The sequence below is a fragment of the Acanthisitta chloris genome, unplaced genomic scaffold (assembly GCF_000695815.1).
Source record: "Acanthisitta chloris isolate BGI_N310 unplaced genomic scaffold, ASM69581v1 scaffold15460, whole genome shotgun sequence".
Taxonomy (NCBI): Eukaryota; Metazoa; Chordata; class Aves; order Passeriformes; family Acanthisittidae; genus Acanthisitta; species Acanthisitta chloris.
In genome coordinates, this window is record NW_008652347.1 from 1 (window position 1) to 11,982 (window position 11,982).

Consider the following 11,982-nt stretch of genomic DNA (forward strand, 5'->3'; position numbering starts at 1 on the left):
AGCCCATCCCGCCGGCGGGGGAGTCACGCCAGGGTGGAACAAGCTGTGCCAAGATTAAGCTGCGTCGGGGGAGGGTTGGGTTGGATCTCCGGGAAAGGCTGTTCACACAGAGATGGGCGCTGGAACAAACAGGCTCTGCAGGGGAATGGTCACAGCACTAAGCCTGAGTTCAAGTGTTTGGACAACTGTACTGTGCTCAGTTCTGGGCCCCTCAGTTCAGGAAGGATATTGAGGTGCTGGAGCAGGTCCAGAGCAGAGCAGTGAAGGGACTTGAGCACAAGTGCCATGAGGAGAGGCTGAGGGAGCTGGGGGTGTTCAGCCTGAAGAGGAGGCTCAGGGGAGACCTTATCACCCTCTACAACTCCCTGACAGGATGTTGGAGTCAGGTGGGGGTTGGTCTCTTCTCCCAGGCAACCAGCAGCAGGACAAGAGGGCACAGACTCAAGCTCTGCCAGGGGAGGGTTAGGTTGGATATGACGAAGAGATTTTTTTAAGGAGAGAATTATCAGACATCAGAATGGGCTGCCCAGGGAGGTGGTGGATTCACCATCCCTGGAGGTTTTCAAGATGAGACTGGATGTGGCACTTCGTGCCATGGTTTAGTGACCACAGTCGGGTTGGACTCGATGATCTTTGATATCTCTTCCAATCCTGTTGATTCTGTGATTCTATGACAATGCTCTCAGGCACAGTGTGATTCTTGGGGCTGTGCAGGACCAAGAGCTGGATTCGATGATCCTTGAGGGTCCCTTACAACTCAGGATATTCTATGATTCTAGGCCCCCCTGTACACTCCTGCCTTCCACCTTTGCCTTTGGTTAGAATAAACCCATTTGGAGAAGCAGCATCTGTCATTCTCCTGCAGAGAACCCAGTGTTGCAGGTTGCTGGATGCCCATGGCACCTGTAATGCAAGCACTGGTGAAAAAACACCTTTGTGTCCTCCACAGTGGCAACGAGGAAGCCAAAATCTGATGCAGGACTGTCTCCTGGAGAGAACAGTCAGACTGGTACCAGTGACCCACAGTGAAGCACCTAGAGCCATCTCCTCTGGCTCCTGGCACATTGATGAACCAGTTACCATGGGTATTTGTTACAGGTATTGAATAAGTTCAGTCATTGTAAAGGCAAAACTTAAGGCTTTTGGCCTCCATACCCATATATTGATTTCAAGCACTATGTGAAACTGACTTCAACAGTTGACATGTTGATTACAATAGTCGACACACTTCAGTGGTTAGAAAACTGACACAATCAAAAGCAAGAAAGACCAAAGGGAGTGGTTCCAGCACTGCCACCCAGGGAGTGATGGGGTGGGTGCAAATGAACAGCCTATTGTTTATGGCTCTACTGAGATACTTGACTTCCAGGTTCACATTTTTCACACCACCTTCCCTAGAAAAGGTGTCCCTTGGCCACATTTCTCCTGTAACAGTTATTGCTCACATGGACACACCAATCCCTGGTAAAACTTCAGCATCAACTTAAATATGCAAAGAAAGTAGTGGAAGACTTTTTTTCTTAATCATCCAACCAGCTAAGTCAAACCTGATACATTCAGAGGAGCTAAGGGCTTTTAGAAGTTGGAGGCACTGCAAAGCAGCATGGTTATTCTATTAAAAACAAGTCAATCCATATTTGTAATGTCAAGTTCATTGAAATTCCCTGGTTGAAAACCAATGCTAAATGTTCAGAGAGGTTTAAACAAACACAAGCCATTAACTACAATTATTTCATTTACTGAAAACCACTGTATCAGAATCCATAATGAGATTGTCACTACAGAGTTTAAAAAGGCACCAGAAGTGCATCACCGAATGGTTCATGCAACATCCAATTCTCCACCAGCAATTAGGAAGGTCCTAAGGCTTCAAGGAAAGGCTGATACAGTACAAAGGCTTAATATGTGAGCTAACAGGTTTTCAGTACAATATTGCACTTAGGTGTTAAATAGGCTCAAGCTGCTCCCAGTGTAAACAACAACTTCAGGGCTACCAGAAATTGGCAGAAATTACTTAAATGGAAGCAGAAATTAATTTGACACTACTATCTATTGTTTTTATCGTGTATTTTGCTGTAGGTGTTTCCATCCTACACAAAGGCTGAAAGACATGCAATTGTGGCTGCTATGAAGATCTAGTGAAAGTGATAAGGTATTCTGGGTAAGCTTGAATGTCATTAAAAATGATGAACATCGATGGCTGGGTCACATTATCAGTTGAACTATCAAACCGATCTGTAGGGTTAAGAGGATCTTTTGCTGCTGGAGTAAGTGATCCTTTTTTCCCCTGAGAATATTTTCCAACAAGAACTCGAGCCAAGTACATGTACTTCCTCCCATTTTGATCTGGTCTAGAGTAGATGTCGCTGGCAGAATAGTAGGCGTTAACAGCAAAGTAAGTTCCATTTCCAAAGTATGCAGCTGTAGTCAGAAAAACAAATGTTTGTGAGTGTTCCAGTAGTGGCACTGTATCCCTTACCCACCACCTTCAGAGCTGTGAATCTCCAGACAACTTGGATTTTTATTTGCAAGAGGGAGACATAGCAAAGCAAACAATTTTGCATACAACACAGGACTGTACATATGGCATGGCAAATCAGTCCTTGCCCTATTCAGGAACACAAGAGGTGATTTGAAAGTCACATTACCGTGCATTCCAGCATAGCTCCGGTTAAATCCACTGTCATTAATTAAGGTTAACGACTCTTTACTCGTCCCATGAAACAGAAGCCTCTCATTATCACTGTTGCCATTTTTGTTATCCATTTCACGCTTTTTTATTTGGTAGGCCTTCCAAAAAAATGGGTTCTGCACCCTTTCAATCTGCAAAGTATGAAAGTAAAACAGAAAGAGAGTAGGTTGCTGTCATGTATTGACAATTCAATTTGCTTCCAAGATTCCCCTCCTAGCTCTAATGCACATGTACCAGATGATGAAATAAGTTAGTCAGATCCTTCCAAACTTTGGCATGGCAGACAGCACAGTCTAGCCCAAAACACAACAAACACTCCATGGGAACCAATACAGAAGCATTTCACAGGTTTCTGGGCCATAGGGGACAAGCCTGACTGCACAGCACATGGGCCTTACATGGGCAAATGCTGCAGCAAACACCATTCCAAGGAAGAGCACTCTCCCTTGGTGCTGAAGAAGCAACTGCTTAACAGCTGCTCCAAATACCTTGACTGCAACATTAAACAGATGCTGAATAAAGTTATGTGTTGGCCAGAAAGACTCGTCCAACTTCAGAAATTCAGTGGAATTTCTTTTTCTGTTTTCATTAGTATTCTTCATCATTGCCATCAAGGTATTTATGCCCAGAAACAATGACATGCTTTTACCTTTTCAATTTTGTATGTCTGACAGGTCTTCATAAACCTTTCCTGCACATATTTATACTCTCTTGATTCTGGTTTTAGTTCCACTACTCTGAGTCGCTTGTTTTGCATATCGTCCCATGTAGCAGGGAGTACTGTTGACTCTTGATCTGCAAAAGAAACATAATCAATCATATTTACCCAAATGCCTTGCTTAAAATTAAATATGCCCTTCTACAAATCCTTCTAAAAGTGCAAACATCTCACTTATGGATGAGTCAGAAAGAGGTAGCTCCTTATATTGTAAAGCACCAGTAGTAAATGGAAGAGGCTGTATCTCAGGAACAGAAGTGAGCTGAGATCTAGAATGACAACTGCTATAAGCATCTAATTATTGCTAAGAAGCATGTTGAGAATGTCAGAACGCATTACCTACCTTTCAAAATATTTTTAATAACTGCAGGGTTCTTTAATTTTTATTTCCCAATTCAGTTCCTTTCTACATTCTCCAGAAAAGCACTTGCACAAAGCTCCCTCCTAAGAATACTCTGAATATTCTTACCATTCCTTACTCTTACTGGGCTGGATGCAACCTGGTTTTCACATGGCAACATCAGTCTGTCAAGATGCTTTTACTTACCCTCAGATTTATTAACACGTATAATGGATCTCTGTTGTCCTTGGCCATCCATGGCAGATTTACATTCTATATCCACTGTGTGTTTTTGGCCGTGAATGGTGACGAAAATGCTTCTCTGCTTTTGCAAGTAAGCATTTTCCAGCTGCATGTTTGTGAGACTGTCGAAGGGCACATAGGAATCCTTTTCGAAGTATTTCCATTCAATTACATTTTGTAAAAGTTCTGCCTTGTCTTCTTCCTGTTTAGCAGCTTTTACTCTGAGGATCATTTTCTGAATGGCTGAATAAGCAATCCAGACATCTTTCGCAACACCTGAAATTCTAATAGAGGCAGCCTTCCAATTCAGAGCAATTCTTAAGTCCCTTTGTAAGTTAAGCACTTGTTCATACTCTTCCTCACTGAAATGCAAAATCGACTCATCTGTGATATCTGTTTCAAACTGCTCCATTAGAATTGCCTTTCTCAGCCAGTTTTCAGCTCCTTCCACTTCCTCTTTCTTTTCACCACAAATCTGCACAACAGTCATATCGATTTTCTTTTCCAAAACTCCTTTGTTTTTTTCCTTTGGGGAACATTTCTCAGAGTTCCATAATGCTACAATGAAATACACAAATATTGTAATTAATAGTAATTGTTATTAGCTGATGCTAAACAGATTGATCTATAACCTGGCCTTGAGTGACATCAACTTACTTGGTAACTTGGAAAGCAAGGATTCAAATAGGGTTTTAGTAGGCTTTTCTCTTTTCTGCATGCTTGTGTGGAACACACTTAGCATATGTGGCTGAAAGATGACAACTTTGACAGTTTTCACAGATGGAGCAGAGTGGTTTTTTGCAAAGTTAGTTACTGCATCTATCATTTTGTCGGCTACCTCAGCTGGATTGCGGCCTGCTTCTCCTGAAAAAAGTTATGGATATTTTGTTTTTGAAAAGTGTTAATAACTGTTACAAATTATTATCATACCTTTAAAAGAACAGTTAGGAACACACCCACAATCATGAACACACCCTGGATCATAAACAGGGCAAGAATACCATCAGGCTGGCAATTAGGAAAGGTTTCTATTTATCAGGAAAAGGAAGTTCAAGTCTACCTTTCCAGCAAAGGCAAAATGGAAGTTTCCTTTTGTTGACATGGTGACTGACCAGGTTATGATCACAGAATCATAGAATTTTAGGGGTTGGAATGGACCTTACAGATCATCTAGTCCCAACCTTCTGCCATGGGCAGGGACACCTCACCAACTAGACCAGGTTGCTCAAGGCTTCACTCAACCTGGCCTTGAACACTGCCAGGATTGGGGCATCCACTGCCTCCCTGGGGAACCTGTGCCAGTGTCTCACCACCCTCACTGGAAAAAACTTTTTTCTAATATCTAGCCTAAATTTCCCCTCTTTCAATTTGTACCCATTGCCCCCTGTCCTGTCACTGCAGTTCCTAACAAAGAGTCCCTCCGCAGCTTCCCTGGAGCCCCTTCAGATACTGGAAGGTGCTATGAGGTCTCCACATAACCTTCTCTTCTCCAGACTGAACAGCCCCAATTTCCTGAGTCTGTCTTCACAGGGGAGATGCTCCAACCTTCTTACCAACTTCATAGCCTCCTCTGGACTTGCTCCAACAGTTCCATGTCCTTCTTACATTAAGGGCATCGGAACTGTGTGCAGCATTCCAGGTGGGGTTTCACGATGTAGATGTTATGGCTTGATGTTCTCATGATGTAGATGATATGGCTTAGGTACCTAACAGGCCACAGGCCTGATGCTCAGTGGCCCAGTAGCCAACTCCTTGCTCAAAATGTAAGCCTAGTTTTATTCATGCAAGAGGTTCCCGCATGTGTGGGGTGCAGCTCTGGATTCTCTGACTCTAGACATTTCTACCAAACTAACTGAAAATAACAAAAGAAAAAAGGACAATCTGGGTTTTTGACAGGTTCGTGTTCCATCTGTATCAACCCTGCTTGTGCCACTGCTAGCCAGTTGCATCATCTACTGATTCCAGCTATGGAGAAGTAGCTCCCTGGCTATTCTCCAGTGAGCTGCCCACAAATACCAGGCTGCAGGTTCTCCAGGAAGCACAGACATACCTTGTAATACCTTGCTAACAAGGAAGTGTTGGCTCTAGAACTCATATACTCTTTACATACTAGCTGAGTGCAAGGAGTGAAGCTTTCTAGTGTCCACAAACCTCTAATAACAGTTTTAAAGCCTGCGGTTTCTGAATATATTTTCACCACATAATAATCCTTCCACATAAATCAAATTCATTGCTTGGGCCCTGAGATCAGCAGAATCATATGCACTGAACCCACTTCATGAAAGGGTGACACAAACCTGTTACAATTGCTGGGAAGGCGACAGAGGTGAACTGCTGTAATTCACACTCCTGAAGCACTTGGGAGACTAGCAACTTGGTATCAACTTGGGCAATAAAATGAATTATTTTTTTGCATGGCAGCCTTCCTGCTTGGGTTATAATATAACTCTTGTGAGGCTGCAAGGCTGGAAGATAAGTAGGAGAACATAATCAACAATTGTCCACAATATAGATGTGTATTAGTCCTCATTAGAAAATACGAAATGGTAACAAATATGCCTCAGGATAAGCTTCATGTCTCCTTCCACAGAGTGAGCAAGCCTCTCTCTCTGTTTTCACTTTCAATGCACAAGGATTCAATTTATGTTTAGCAAATAAATTTTGTGTGTGCCTTAATTTGTTAGGTTTGCTCTGCAGACGCAGAGAACTTCAAGCAGACTGGCACACGTGCCATCTATCCCCAGGCTGCCAAGCCCAAATTACTCTCTTGGCCTGTGCAGGAGAGGTTTGTTTACCTCTGATCTCCTCCTCCACATAATTCCTTTCCTTTGGTTGTTTTTTCAAGCCAATCTCCACACCTGTGTCTTTCCCACTTCCCTTGTTTTGTGGGGTTTCAAACCTCATACTCACCCATCCTCACTCCCCATTCATTATAGCTGCTGTTTGCTAGCTGCACTTGGTCTACAAATAAATGCCTCTTCTGAGGCAGAAACCCAACTTCCCAATACTGAAAAGTAGTCACACAGAGGATGCGGTACTGCATTGCTAGTTATGCTGACAGCAAACCATTTCTCACTCAGAAGTGACAAAAGAAGTTGCAGGTAGACAGTTGTTTCCATTGAAGTAGTTCCCTTGCTCATGTCTCTTCAATGTCGACTCTGTCTGCTTTTATCATGGAAAGGTTTATTGGAATAAGAGGATGGAATAATTAATAGTTTTAATCTTTAAATATGCTTAGAAGCCATCTCTTCTTGAAGGTTTTTCTTTTCCTTCTCTCATTAGATGTTTTACATATATCATATGAACTGATTAAAAACTAGCTGATGTAACACAGTGTATAATACAGATGGGAATACACAGTAGGCAGCACTGAGAAAGTATTCCAGCAGATTCCCTGCCATGCATGAACAGCTTCAGAAAGGTCAGAAATGTTATACCATACCTAGTTGACCACACTCGACTTCAACTGCTTTTCCAGCACCATTCAGAATTGCTCTAGAGACACCTTAAATGAGAAGAGGCACACGAACCACTGTTACTGCTGTTAAAGTCCCATCTGAGGCAGAAATGTATACCACATAATGTCCAAAATGTCTCAATCCTGCTAACAGCAAATGCTATTACCAAAAACCACTGTTGCCAAAATTTTAGACTTAGGATTTCAATTCAAAGTGATATCTAAAGTACCAAACAAGTTTCACTGAGGTCAAAACTTCAGTGATATGTGTTTTCTCCTCTAGTCTGAGAGGTGTTCTATAAAAAAAGTATTAAAAGTATTAGTTTCCCTTGGTACGAGTCTTAAACATGCCATCCTGTAACATAGATTAGGAAGAAAATAAAACTTCAGACACTTTCTCATTGAACCATTGTACCCTACAAAGTGAAACAGAGACCACACTGTGAAACAAATCAAAGTGTTTCAAGCATTGAAGAAATACTTCCTTCTGTCCTTTCCCAACCCTTCCAAACACATGGACTGTTTTCAAACATAATACCAACTCAAATACCTCCTGTGAGGCTGAAGTCCTCGTTTGTTATGTTTACAATGACATCGGTCTCTTCCATGGTAATATCACCTTCTGCCACCCGGAACAGGATGGAGCCAATGGTCATTTCATGTATATTACCTGCTGAGGTTGAAGAGATACTGGAAGAAGCTGCAGGAAAGAAATACAGACCCTGAGCAGAAGGAAGCAATGAAGTAAAAGATAAGGGACTTTTTTATGGGTACCACACCTACAAAGAGCACAGTTTGTTGACAGACTCAGCCTGTAAAGGAGATTTCTTCCTATGCTAACTGAAAATCATTCCTTCTCACAGGAATCTCTGCTCAACCTTCACCTACTCCCATCATTTCTATCCATGTGAAGATGGCCAGGAAAATGTGTTTTACTGTACACCTGGTATACAGATACTACTTTGAGACGTTTTACTGTTTAAGCCTTTGCAAAACTCCATGGTAAAAGAGCAGAAAACTTTCCAGCTTTCACCCCCTTGCCCCTCTGTCTCACAGAGTTTCCAGTCAGGTTCTCTACTGTGTGACAGGTGGAACTTTTTACCTAGGTGTTCTTTGTAAAATCTTAGTTAAGTTTTCAACATATAACTGATTTTCTACAAGCTGCAGCCACATTAAGCTAGATAACACCAAGGATATTTCAGTTTGGTTTCGCTATTCATCTGAACATGTAAAAGATCTAAGAGTATTCCAAAGAGGCCACTTTAAGACAGGTAACCAGGAACTCACCTGCTTTCCCAGGACACAGCAAGACACTGACCTGTTGATGATCTAATCTAGTACTGTAGCAACAAAAGAAAAAAACCTCCTTGTATCTTTGGCACATGATAGCTTCTGCTATCCCGATTTATAAGGGCACTATCCAGATAAGGAATTGCAGGTACTTTTTTTTTTCCTTAGCATCTCCAACACTATTATTTCAGACATGACAGACAGCCTGGAAATACTAGAATACCACTTGGACTTTGGGAATGACGTGCTCACCAAACAAGTATCTAAACATCCATAATGAATGCTTTCACTGGAATATCTGAAAGAATAAATGCATCCACTAGGCACACAACTTCTGTGAAACAAGCTTACCTAAGTGTTGGCTAGGCGTGCTTGAAGAAGGGATCTGCAATTTAACGTCTGCAGTATTTCCACTTCTGTTGTCAAGTTCGTCTGAAAATTCCTAGAGAAGGAAATTACAGTCAACCCCTGTGGAAGTCTTTACACAGTAGAAATAAAGGTTTGAAAATTAAAGTTAAAAAGCATTTAGAATGAACTAAATGCTAATTACTTCACACCATCTGCCACAATGCTGGTGACAAGTCCTGGCACACTGTTGTTCTCAGAGTTAGGTTATTCCATGTGGACAACAGACAGAATTATAGATAACTAGGTCAAAGCCCTAGTTGCCATTCCACAGGGATACAGCAAGAGATGGCATCCTTACACTGAGGGCCTAGTTAGTTTACACCAACTCATCTCTTGCAGGTAATGCCACCCTTTCCTATGCACAACAGCTCAGGCTTTTACACAGGAGACCTATGGCAGGGAGGGTTGGGACTAGATGATCTGTAAGGTCCACTCCAACCCTTAAATTCTATGATTCTAAAAGGTTTGGTCTGTTAAATTGTATTAGCTACTGCACAAAATACAGAAGCCAAGGGATGAAGAAACACTTACTTGGACATCAGTTCACAGTGTGACTACTCTCTTTTGGTGTGAAATGAGTAACCTGAGCATGGACATAGAAAATTTGTGCTAACATGATACTGAAGAAAGGGGGATAGAGAACACTGATACATTTCTGCTGGAGAAGTTTACCAGCACAGCAATTCTAGCACAATTTTTCTTCCTAAAAAGACACTAGCACTCCATGTAAAACACTCCTTTTTTTCCAAGGGTAGAGGCATTGACACAGAAGTTACAGCAAACTTATCTGTCAGGACCTAAGGACTGAAGAATTAGGTGAGTTCATGAGAAAAAGAGTAATGACACTTTTGTCTGTAATACTGCCAGGGAAGATAAAGGACAGGAAGGGAGCAGGACTGTACAGGACAGGTGGGTGACCATGAGGGTTTGGAGTCAAAAAGAGAACTTTCAGCATAGACAAGAGAGACTGCCAAGCAAAGCTTTTCTTTAGTATAAGAACAAGCACCCTGTGGACTTTTTGAAGATCATCAGATAGCCAAGTATCATGAGATATACCCAAATAAACCAGCATATAATATATAGAGAAAAACTCAGTAACTCACCTGAATATTAGCTGCGTCTTTTGGATGCACCAGAAAGTGAACCTTCTCAAGAGATTTGACTCTGTTCTTACTACTGAATTCAAACACCTTGTCGAACAGTAATTTAGCAACAACAGTGCTTGGGAATCCTAAATTCCCTGTCCCAAGGGCTGGGAAAGTAATTGACCTTAAAGATAGTTTTTCAGCAATCTTCAGGCATTTTATGATGATATCACCCAAGACCTGTAAAGCACAATTATTTTTTCAATTAGTGAAAGTAATTTTTTTCCAGCATGTGCAACATAGCACTTTCCCTTTTAGCCATCTCTTCATATTAAAATACAATTAATTGTATACATCACAAGGAATTGATTAGTCAACAAGTGATCAGCCACACAGTTAGAACACATCAAACTCTCTCATATTCTATGACACTGTCCCCCATTTCAAAGCAAAAGTACCATAAAACCCAACATAAAGCCCAGACAAATTCAGGAACATAAAACCCCTGATACCTTTAAAGATGTGTGTCCTTGGGACCATGCAGGTATGATAGCATGAAGCACAACACTGCAAGCTAGGTTGTAGCCTTTTGTTTTCAACACAGATCCTTCCTCAGGTGTTACTTCTTGGGCTTTTCTCAAGCCTATCTGAAGCATTGGCCCTGCCTTGCGTAGCAAAGCTTTAGCAAGTTGCCCTGTATCAAGCTGGAGATCTTTGCCGACACTGATGACAACAATGTCTGTCTGAAAAACACACAAGCAAAAACTCTAGTTTCTAAGTATCAGATTTAAATTTGATGCTGATTAATCAAATACAGCCTGCCTGCTACTTTGTAAAGTACATTTTTGAGACATCAGAGTGAACAAAGTTTTGGAATAAACCAGAAGTTATGCTTGATTCTAATATCATGAGCCTACCTGAAGCAATGCAAAATCTGAGTTAACAGTAAAATTAATTTCAGCCTGATGGGAGAAAGTTAAAATTCTGCATTCCGGTTTTACTCATTCTTCCTCCCTTTGACAAACACTTATTGCAAGTTTGTTCTCCAAGATTGGCCCACAGACCAGAATCCATATTCACTGAGGTAGGCAGGACCTCCCATGCATGGCTGGTCTAGGGGTAAAGCAGAAGCTGAAGACACACAAGACAGGAGGAAAGCTAAGGAGAATGCAGTTAGAACAACTTAAATGAGAGAAATACAAAGGGCTATGAACATTGTGTCGAGCACTATATTCAACTCCACAGGAAGGATGTCTATACACATTTTAACATATATTCTGCTCTGGACAACTAGAGGAGCTGCATGCACAAGCTGTGGGAGGCATCCACTCCTGAAAAGATTTGCTGGCCACTATGGAAAGGGCTCTGAACAGAGTTGCTACCAGTATTGGTGGTCCCAGTAAAGCAGCTATCAACCAGCTAACAGAAATTCAATGCAGGAAGCAACTGAAAATCAATTAGTGAAATTGTTTTTCCACAGGAAGTGGACTAACAACTGCATGTTTCATGCCAGTGTTCACCAATGACATAACAAATGACAGTTTCTCAGACCAACCTCCCATAGATGGAGGGAAAACATGACTGTGAGCTCAGATAGCCACTCTCACACAGCAGGGTACTCATGTTAACCACCACTGAGAACCCTCTTTTGCTCTTGCACTAGAATCAGGATTTCAGGAAAGGTCAGTGCCACATGAAGGTGGCTCCTGCCCAGCAAGGAAGGGTCAGGAGGGTTTGGAGCCCAGAACA

The 11,982-nt window shown here is 41.8% G+C and overlaps 1 protein-coding gene across 1 annotated transcript in view; it reads right to left on the reverse strand.

Moving 5' to 3' along the window:
* Positions 1-2,125: 2,125 nt before the first annotated feature.
* Positions 2,126-11,982, reverse strand: part of LOC103804438 (poly [ADP-ribose] polymerase 14-like) — a 15,113-nt gene continuing 5,256 nt past the window's right edge. The window contains exons 5-15 of the mRNA XM_009077053.1: positions 10,746-10,976; positions 10,252-10,473; positions 9,092-9,182; positions 8,001-8,150; positions 7,436-7,498; positions 6,291-6,458; positions 4,651-4,857; positions 3,958-4,551; positions 3,342-3,487; positions 2,649-2,823; positions 2,126-2,421 (exon numbers count right to left, since the gene is read on the reverse strand). Coding sequence (XP_009075301.1) covers positions 2,126-2,421; positions 2,649-2,823; positions 3,342-3,487; positions 3,958-4,551; positions 4,651-4,857; positions 6,291-6,458; positions 7,436-7,498; positions 8,001-8,150; positions 9,092-9,182; positions 10,252-10,473; positions 10,746-10,976 — 2,343 coding nt within the window. The remainder of the gene's footprint in view (positions 2,422-2,648; positions 2,824-3,341; positions 3,488-3,957; positions 4,552-4,650; positions 4,858-6,290; positions 6,459-7,435; positions 7,499-8,000; positions 8,151-9,091; positions 9,183-10,251; positions 10,474-10,745; positions 10,977-11,982) is intronic.